This window comes from Battus philenor, unplaced genomic scaffold (genome assembly GCF_028537555.1).
Source record: "Battus philenor isolate CCGP_79_NKW_IND1 unplaced genomic scaffold, ilBatPhil1.0.hap1 SCAF_10, whole genome shotgun sequence".
Lineage (NCBI taxonomy): Eukaryota > Metazoa > Arthropoda > Insecta > Lepidoptera > Papilionidae > Battus > Battus philenor.
The window spans coordinates 14,114,127-14,124,563 of NW_027181662.1; the positions used below are offsets into that span (position 1 = coordinate 14,114,127).

General features: G+C 33.0%; 1 protein-coding gene across 2 annotated transcripts; it reads left to right on the forward strand.

Moving 5' to 3' along the window:
- Nucleotides 1–10,008, forward strand: Fkbp59 (FK506-binding protein 59kD). Of its 2 annotated transcripts, none has more exons than XM_068766740.1 (7): nucleotides 1–361; nucleotides 3,523–3,665; nucleotides 4,635–4,755; nucleotides 5,215–5,610; nucleotides 6,727–6,998; nucleotides 7,690–7,800; nucleotides 8,529–10,008. In XM_068766740.1, exons 1-7 carry the CDS (start codon nucleotides 160–162, stop codon nucleotides 8,703–8,705), a joined length of 1,422 nt encoding a protein of 473 aa, XP_068622841.1. In that variant the 5' UTR covers nucleotides 1–159; the 3' UTR covers nucleotides 8,706–10,008. The 2 variants fall into 2 exon arrangements, with proteins under 2 accessions (XP_068622841.1, XP_068622847.1); XM_068766746.1 differs by having other exon boundaries at nucleotides 7,690–7,807; nucleotides 8,529–8,602.
- The last annotated feature ends 429 nt before the right edge of the window (nucleotides 10,009–10,437 follow it).

The following is a 10,437-nucleotide window of genomic DNA, read 5'->3' on the forward strand; positions in this document are numbered from 1 at the left end:
ACGTGCAGTCTAGAAATTTCCACTCTTATTGGTTATTGTATATCTGTGCCCAATTTGCACTTTAAGAAACCGGCGAATTTCCTGTATGTTTAAAATTTCTCTATTAGACTGTGTTTCTAGTGAATTCTAAATTAATTTTAGATCTTATATTAATCCAATATGACGGTGGATGAAGGAATCGATATATCGAAAGCAGGCGACCGGGGAGTCTTGAAGAGGATTATAAAAGAAGGCGTAGGAACCGAAACACCTAATGTAGGTTATACAGTTACAGTGCATTACACTGGAACACTTCTGGACGGCACCAAGTTTGATTCCAGCAAAGACAGAAACGTCCCGTTTGAGTTCCTGCTCGGCAAAGGTAACATCAACTTTATAACATATATTTTCTCATGATTATTTTAAACCTTACTCGGCGATAAGTTTTGTGGACAATATTACTAATTAAAATAGTATAACGTTATAGTAAGACGAAGTATAGGTATAGATCTAATGCAAAAAAAATTCTAACCTTTCCTTAAACGTAAATGACACAAGTTTATTTAGTTGCTTATTTTTATTTATTATTCGTAAGTTTTTGATTTTAAGGAATTATAAAGTTTCACTACCTAACGACTAGTAAACAAGTTGTAAAAAGTGTGATCAAATAGATAAATATTTTTTTGTTCACATATCCAGGCAAGTGTTTGATATAATATATGGCCACCAAATGAATGATCGCCGTTATTACTTTTATCGGTTTTTAAATATTTGCAATCTACAAGTTCTGGTACACCTTGTCAATTATTCCATAATTTTGTGACAAAAAATGGCATAGATAAGCAAAGATATCTTTTTTCCTCTAAATAAATAAGGTAAAGATTAAATAATAGTAAAAGGATTATATGCAGTGTTCTTGAAATATAAATATTCAAAAATGGTTCCTTACATAATTAGCTTTCAAACTGTACTAGATTATAATTTTAAGTGTATTAATTTTTGAGATATAACCAATATTTAGTTTTTCATTCTCTTGAATAATTGTATTTTTTTATTTATCATTTCATTAATTGGGAGCTGTGGTATATTGAACCATAATTCTTGCATTATTACTTAATTTTGTGCTGTCATTGAATTTTAACATAATTATATTATTCATCGAGGGCAAAGTCCCTACATTGCTTTAACACATATGTTAATTGAATATGGTAATGATATTAATAAAAGCAAAATCATTATTAAGTATCATGTGTTGAATACTCTGATATTATTCATTTATTAATATAGTATCATCACCATGCCTGCTGATAGACACACAGTACAAGATAAAGGCCACCCCGATGATGTCCAATCTTACCCTTCCCATATCCAGTGACTTCTCATTACCTTGCCTATGTTATCTGTCCACTTTTTTGGAGGGGGGGCTACCCAAGCCACGTCTCCCCTTGATTACCTTTATGTGTCAATGGCGGTCAGTTGCATCAAAAATTCACTTCAATAATTAATTTGCAACTTGCAAGTGTAAATTAAAAAAAAATTAGTTATAAAGGTCAGATCTTGTAGTACATCTAATCTGTTGCCGAGAAAGTTGAAGAGAGCAGATGTTAGCAGGGAATAGTGGCATAAAATAATCAAAACTTTCACTAATTTTATGGTGGATTAATAATTATTATTATTCACACCAGTAATTTGTTTAGATTTCTCAGGAGCTGACACAGGCAATATAAATTAAAATGCTAAAATAATTAAAGAATCAATGGGACCCAAAAATAACTGTTCAAAGAGCCGCATGTGGCTTGCAAGCCGCCATTTGGCCACCCCTGCTATACACATATATATGTTTTTATTATAAGTTTACATAGTTAGTTGTAATTCAGCTGTAGAACTACTACTTTGGGGGGGGGGGAGCCTATTCTCCACATAGGCTTCCCCCATAAATTTCCAATTAGACTAGTTGAAACATTGTCATCTTGGAATTGGACATCATAAGGTGCTCTTGTTGGTCCTTGTTCTCCTTTCTAGAACCTTCTATTATTTTTGTAAGTTAATTGGCCGTATGCCTGCTGTGCAAATATTAGTTATTCTAAATAATTAATAACCAAAAATATTAAGTCAAATTTACTATAAATATAGAGATCCATCTTAAGCATGTGTTTGGAAATATTTGTTTTATGTATGTGTAACTGAAATATAAAAACTTTTTATGATAATTTCACATACATTTTTACCGCAAACAATGTAGGAAATAAATCCACCACATCCTGTACATGTTTAATATTTTCACACAACTCGTTGCATGATAAGGGTAACTAAAATATTTTGCATAATAGCATTGTAAAAGATTTGTGTATATAAAATATTTATCTAGTTAGTAAATAATGGATACTGCATTCCTATTCCTGAATGGGTGTAAGTCTCTATGTACTAGACCTAATAAGGTAGACGTAGATAGTAAGCAGGTGTATAAATATAATTATAAATGAGAAGTAAGAGTTGAGAGAGATTTGTGTTTATTATGGGAAGAAGAGCCACAATTTTATAGATACAGATAGAACTCAACTGTGAATCATCCTGTAGCTTTAAGAATTGCAAGCACAACTTGGTTAGATAAGAGCCCATAATGTTCTCAGAGACATTATTTTTGGTGGTTACTCTTACAATATTTGTAATACATTAAATAGAGCAATTCATTCCTGAGTTTTCTTATCGCTTTAAATATTCTTCATACTGAAATATGAAGTTTTCTTTAATGAATTTCTTAAATTTATTGCAAAATAAATTAGAGACAATACATGGGAGTGTACATAATACCATATACCAGGGGTGGCCAAACTACAGCTCACAAGCTAAATGCGACTCTGAACAATTATTTTAACTCCAATTGATTGTCAAATTATTTCAATATTTAAATTTATATTACCTATGTCAAGTCCTCGGAAATCGAAACAAATTATTAGTGTGAATAGTAATTTTTATTCCACCATAAACTTAGCGAAATCCAAACAATGATTATAATTAACCGGCATCTCAAGTATTTTTAGGAGTGCTGTCATATACATGTGCTGTTATATCTAACTTCATCATTTTGTACTTTTGTTTAAATGATTTTAATGAATATGATTTTTGTTGAAAAACATTCCTTTGCGTTTTATAAATGCGCATACAATTGCATCTCGCAAAAATTTTAAAATTTCGAATAATGATTTGCACTGTCAAAGAGCTTTTCCACCATTGTCATATACAGTTGCTCACAAACATTACTAATTTTATGTACTATAGAGAATGATATAACTAGCTTTTCTTGCATATAGCCCAATCACAAAAACCGGATCCAATAATTACAAAGGAAGGTTTTTAGCCTCAACACCATCTACTTGCACCTTTATACCAACAAATAGGACATTTGAAGCAAATCATTTATCCAAAGGTTAATTTGTAAAATCATAGTAGATCATTCTCCAGTGAAATATTCAGTAATGCAAAGTTGAGCATTTAAGATTTTCTAAACTACATATAACATTTCAAAGAATGATATTGTTTCAGGACAAGTAATAAAAGCATGGGATATTGGTGTTGCAACAATGAAGAAGGGAGAGGTGTGTGTCCTTACTTGTGCACCAGAATATGCTTATGGTGCCAATGGGAGCCCACCTAAAATTCCACCAAATGCCACTTTACAATTTGAGGTAAGCAATCATACATTACTTAAATGGAAATTATTGATAGCCATTACCAGTATGGACTAGTAATGAAAACTCGAATACCCTCGGGAGAATAAATACATTGTTCACCTCTAAGATGAACAACAACAAGTTTTGAACCAAATTAAAAAGTTGCAGATCTAGATCATACTTCTGGTTTTCTCCCCATTAATGATGAAAATGATACTGGAGTCTCTCAAATTCTTTCAACAATAAGTAATTCTTAAGTACAGTACCCGGCGATAAATATTGCACATTGACCTTTGGAAAGTTACTATAGTAGTAATTAAGTTGAGGCGGCTCTAGCACTTGTAGCGCCTGTGTGCAATGAAACCCTGGCACCCCCTAGGCCTGGCCCCCACTCCCGTGGCTATAACTATTAACTTTGCCTTCGTAACAAGAAAGTTATTTCATATTCCAATGAGCTATTTTATAAGTAAGTATAGCTTACAGTATGGTGTTAGTTACGAGCTTTCTTATGACGGCAGAATAACAATCATTGTTTTTATGCCTGTAGCACATCTCTGTCGCGAAACTAAGTGGCGAACCGCGATAGTTCATGTTTCGACTCATATTTCAAGTTTTATGGATAGCGAAATAGAAGCGAAATGTTGCGAATTTCAATTTCATTGCTCATAGAACTGGTCTCGGGGAGCGCTGCGGCGACAGTGTACATTGCATCCTGCACTATAGGTTAAGCCGCCCCTCCTGACCCTTAGCCCTTGGCACACTCAAATCTTTATGATAAATAAGTTAAAAGAGAGACCGCCCAAAAAGGGAATTACATGGTCCTGGAAATGCATGTCCATAGCAGTGGAATGTAAATAGTTAAGTAACTCAGATTTATTAAAGAACAAGGTGGCCCAGAGACTCCTGAACCAATTCAAGCAGCTTGCTTTTAGAAATAAGTGTTCTAGTAATATAGGACCTATTTACCTGTTGTATTTTTTATAGATTGAAATGATTGATTGGGATGAGGAGGACCTAAGTCCTGGTAAGAAGAAGACAATATTACGTCGCATCCTTGAGGAGGGTGTTGGTCCAGATTTTCCTGAAGATGGAGCTTTGGTTACAGGTAATAAAATTTTCTTTTGGAGTAACCTTTAGATGCAAACAGGAGATTGAAACCAAATTGATGACCTACTTGTGCAAGTGGGACAGCAGACTGCACCTGCCTGTACATAGGTAAAGGTTTCGGAAATAGTTCCTTAGGTAAATTTATGGGGTAACGGGTTAAAGTTTTCGACAGACAACCATGTTCAGGTCGTTAAAAGATATTGAGTTATAGGCTCCTTCCTACCACTTCTATTCAAAATCTTTGAGAGAGGCCTATGACCTGCTGTGGAGGTCCAGCCAAAATGATGAGTTAATTTATGTCTTAGTAATTAATCCGAGGCATTTCCTACTTTCAAAATTGATCTTTAAGCAAATATTAAAACAAATATCAAAGATAATCAAAAATATCTTTTGTTTGTCCATTACACATATTTTGATTCATTGAACAAGGTAATAATGGACTTTGATCAATTTTCAGTTAGGCTTGAAGGTAAATTAGCATCGGATGGCACAGTTTTCGATAAAAGAACAGTGAGTTTTCCTCTTGGAGAAGGCAGCGAGAGCGACATCTGTAAAGGCATTGAAAAAGCCCTAGAGAAATTTCAAAAAGGTGAAGAGTCTAGATTAAAAATTGCATCAAAATATGGATTCGGATCAGAAGGAAACTCAAATTTGGGGGTCCCACCTGAAGCAAACCTGGAGTATATAGTGAAGCTGGTGGACTTTGAAAAAACCGTGCCCACATATGTAATGAGTGGCTCTGAGAAGTTGCAGCAGGCAGAGATATTCAAGGAAAAAGGGACAAACTACTTCAAATCTAGCAAATTCCAGTTGGCCATCAAAATGTACAAGCGGGTCATCACTTTATTAGAAGGTTAGTTTTTAACAAATAATAGTATGATTTAAATTTTGACAAAAACAAAATGTTTGGAATGGAAACAGATTAAAAAAATGTGAAAATACTAACTGGTTTTCAAGGGAAAAATATTTATCTTAATGCATCAAGGACCGCTAACAAGTTTCCTAGTTTTTCATGTTCCATTTGTTATGAATGGATCACAAAATAACCCATGTTTTCAATACACTGACTTTTTTTATTTATGTCCCTCGCTATTGAGGGCTATATAGAACAGGGCATTACATTCTTATTTATGTTTACACAAAAACTTTTATTTCTTTGATTATCTTTCTTTCTTTGTATTATGTTGTACAATTTTTCTAGCATTCCATACCATACTAATTTTCCTTTCATGTGTCACCTCACTTCCATCGACTTTGTCCTCAATATTTATTACTTTAATTATTATTGTCTTACATTTTTGTTTTGCTATTCAATATCCTTAATTTACCTATTTACTTTCCCATTTTATCATAATAAAACAATTTTTCTTCTTTACATAACTTTTTGGTTCATTTATTTTCTCTTTATTTATTTTGCATTACATGCTGTCTCAAGTTGTCACCTACTTTGATACATTATATCCTACTCGTGTTACAGCTTGTGTAGTGCAACACATGTTGTACACTGTATTAAACTTGTTGGTTATATCCTTTGTCTGTGAGGAATCTAACAATGCTTCCGTCCGCACTGAAGGATTCACAATAAGTACTGGAAATTTCGACGGAAGTCATTTTAAATTAAAATTTTATAATAATTATTATAAAACAATATTAGTGCATCTTATTTCATAATTTCTAAATAATTCCTAAAAAACATTTTCCAAGTAAAAAGTTATTTTAACAATACTTAGAATGCATCTTATGGTACAATTTCTGTAATTTTCATAAAAATTTCTTCATAAATAAGTTATGATTTAGGAAGATACAGTACCCTGCGATAAATATTGCACATCGACCTTTAGAAAGAGACAATCGGCTAATTTTGGCATCGTAGAGCATTATCAGGGGCAATAGCAGGGATGTACTAGAGGTCCCCAATAACGGAGGCCATAAAGAAAACAAAAATCACTTTATATATTTAATTTTTCAGATATGAAAGAAGAGCTTGACGAGAGTAAAGAAAATGTAGCCAAAGCGAAGGAATTGCAGTTGTCGGCGCACCTGAACCTGTCTCTGGTGTATCTCAAAGTGACTCCGGTAAATCACTACAAAGCTAAAGAACACGCCACGAAAGCACTAGAGTTTGAACCGAATAATGTCAAGGGACTGTTTAGAAAAGGACAAGCACTCCTCGGTTTGGGAGAAGCGGAGCATGCAATTCCGATCTTTAAAAAAATTATTGATGCTGAACCACAGAATAAGGTAATAAGTGTTTTATGAAAACATAAGCTGTAATTTATATGGTTTGGGTAAATGAGATTCAAAGTTGATATATGGAAAATCTTCAAATATGTTAAGAGTTGGTTGACATTTTATTTTATAGTCAAATTATAACCTGTAGGACATGTTGTTCATCTGAGGCATATTTCATCTCAAAGTTCAATCAGAATCAAATAAAAAAAAAGCATTCACAAGACATTATCATGAGTGATTGAAGAAGGCCTATACCTTGCAGTGAGTGTCCATTGGTGGACATGATGATTGTTAATTCACATTTTTATCTTACAAATACAGAAGTATTTCACACATACCGTGTTATACTATTATTTATGAACCCATCAAACAGTATAAATTAATAATTTAGACTAAAGTAACACACCATCACACTATTTAATACATTTAAGATAATTTATTTCAAGAGCATCTCTAGGACTGGACTCTTAATACCGATTTCAAGCTTTTAGATAAATAAACGATAGCAAGTATACCACTTAGCTTCGTCATCATAATTTCCACCGTAAAACGTCCAACGGTGGGCAAAAGCCTCCCCACTTATATTCCCAATAAGATATGGCAGCTTAAATCTGCCTTTGTCCCTGATGATTAACTAAACCAATCATGGTTCATAAGATGAATACTCGATGTTAATGTAAAAATGTTTGTTTCTTTGTAGGCCGCAGCCAATCAGCTGATCGTGTGCCAAGCAGCGATTCAGAAGCAGAAGCAGAAAGAGAAGCAGCTCTATGCCAACATGTTTGACAAGTTCGCCAAGCACGATTCGGAGGTAAAAGGTCGGCGGCACTGTCTACACTGCCTTACCACACTCTCCTCGGAGAGTAATTAGTAGTTAAAATAAGAAAACAATTAGTCTAACACCATAATATTTACTATATTCCTTATCAAGATCATATTCAAATCAAGACAATTTCTCTCTCTTTTGAGGAGGATAGTAGTCAACTGTTCATCAGGTATCTCTACCATGGGTTGTAAGATTTTATGTGAATTTGGTACCTCTACCCCTATGGTGGAACCTCTTTGGTAGTCATCAATGACACCAAAATATCTTGTTGTACCTTGGCTTGTCCCATAGAACGGTTAAATGCCCTATTTGCTATGGCAATATAAGATCTATCCTCGGCAGATTTATTCTAGTTCATTATCTTAATAATCACTTAACAACAAAAAATAATAGGAAACAATAACATATGGGTTCGACTTTAAAACTTGTAGCTAAAACATTTGAAGCTACAAGAAAAGAAATATTTAAGTTACAAACTGAAGAAATATTTTACAAAGTAAATCTTTACTTAGATGGATTATTTATATTCCAAAATCCATTACTTATGTTGGTTTGTGAGAAAAAGTCCCTTAGTTGATCTAAAACCTTTCTTTTGAACCTATATACTAGTATCCTATATATATCAAATTACATCTGAAATAGGGTGTATCTTTATAAAACAGTTTATTTTATTAGTTCTTTTATACAAAATCCTTATATTTCTATGTTGACAGATTGAGAAGATACGCGCGAAAGCAGAAGTAGATGTAATAGGTGAGAAGGTGGGAGAGTGGGGAGTGGGGGAGGGAGAGTGGACCGACCAGCAGCGAGACAGGAAACCAACAGAATTTGAAAAAGAGAACCCTAATATATTAATGCTGGACAAGGATGGAAGGTTCCAGAACATGTAACCTTTAACCATTCACCATTTTTACTGATCATAGATGTTCCATACAACCAATTTGAGCTAAGCATGTGGATATCTAAGATACAGTTCCGTTAGGGACATGTTCGAGAAATTTCCACATCCTTGGCAACAGCTAATGTAAAACATATATTATGTAAATTCAAAACATATAACCCCACTAACAACACGACATTTTTAAATTGCATAATTTACACATAGCTTAATGTGTCTTAGTTGTACAATAATAGTACTTAATTTTTATTATTTAGTCTTCATTATCATGAAATGGCTTACAAACGTCATAATTATTTTTATATTTGTCCAGAATTTTAATATTGCTGCTTGATATGAGAAATAAAAAACACACATTCCATAGTAAAGATTAAATGATCCGCTACACTTTAAGGAATTTTGAGTTTTAGCAAATATAAATACTTGCATGACAAAATCATCAAAACCATAGATCTCGAAACCAAATTGTAGATTTTTATTACTCTTAAACTATTTTTGGAGGGTACTTTGTAATATTTTTAATTGTATGTTTTTAAAAAATATGCATGGGTGATACATAAATATGGTTATCATTGTTTTAAATGGGGGAGGGGGCAGAAAATAGTAATTTATGAATAAAAAGTGAAAAATAAATTTATAAGTTGGAGATTTTTAAACATATAGTTTGAGTTGTGTATTCCAAAGTATCCAAAAGGGACTATTTTAAACATCACTTGCAATTAAGTGTTCTTTTGATAAGGAAAGTAAGTTTTAAAAACACAAACGTTTTGTGATTTATATTTTTATTCATCATAATATCAGCCTGTAGTCGCCTGCTGCAGTCTTGCTGCATGCAGAGTTCTCGCGTTTTGGACTTATGTGGTTTGTTAATCTAGTGGTGGGTTTTTTCCACTCCGCATCTACCATATTAATGTAAACGGAATCATTTTATAAATTATCAATATTTTAACATCTTCTGATAGTTGATAAATGCTCTTACCTCCCCTGGCTTTCAACTTTGCCATTCCGCATATATACCCATATTAGGTGGAATTTTCTTTTTAAATTTGTGCATGTCTGATGTTATTCAAACATCAATTTGTGTGATTTTTATATACACATTTATACACATGATTATGTATTCACAATCATCCCATATAGATAGTTTAACACCGTCACCGTGTTTATGTATAGAATAAAGTAGTTAAATCAGTAGTTTATACGGTCGCGTCCACTCGCTAGGGTTCCGTTATTGTTAGTTATTCACTGTAATTCGAGTGTCCATAAAATTGTATGAAATAAATTGTTTTCACAAACTTATTATTTTTTACTCACTAATGTATCCTTGAATGACAGCATTAAGGTGATTGGATGACTTCAGAAAGTAAATATTAGTTTGGTAGTAAGTTTGTCTGTAACATTACTGTGTTGAAGTATATCAAACCTTATGTACAAATACATGGAAGGAACATTCACTTCAAGGCATCTACTCAAAGATGGCAACCAACGACTTCCTGTTATCCTTTGTCTTCGGTCTACTTCATGGGGTACCCTGCCACTTCAGACAAACAATTTTTCGAACTAGTAAGTTGGAAGTTGAATTAATTAATTTTATCTTTAAGTTAAAATTGTATGTATAGATTATATATATGTTTATCCACTATATATTGTTTATGTATTTATTTATATCGATTATGCAAAATAGTGATATACATGATGAATACAAGAAATATAACTAAACTCGT

Coding starts and splice junctions, on each gene's coding strand:
- Fkbp59 (XM_068766740.1), top strand. CDS start 160: ATGACGGTGGATGAAGGAATCGATATATCGAAAGCAGGCGACCGGGGA. Junction 362..3,522: donor TGAGTTCCTGCTCGGCAAAG/GTAACATCAACT, acceptor ATATTGTTTCAG/GACAAGTAATAAAAGCATGG. Junction 3,666..4,634: donor ATGCCACTTTACAATTTGAG/GTAAGCAATCAT, acceptor TATTTTTTATAG/ATTGAAATGATTGATTGGGA.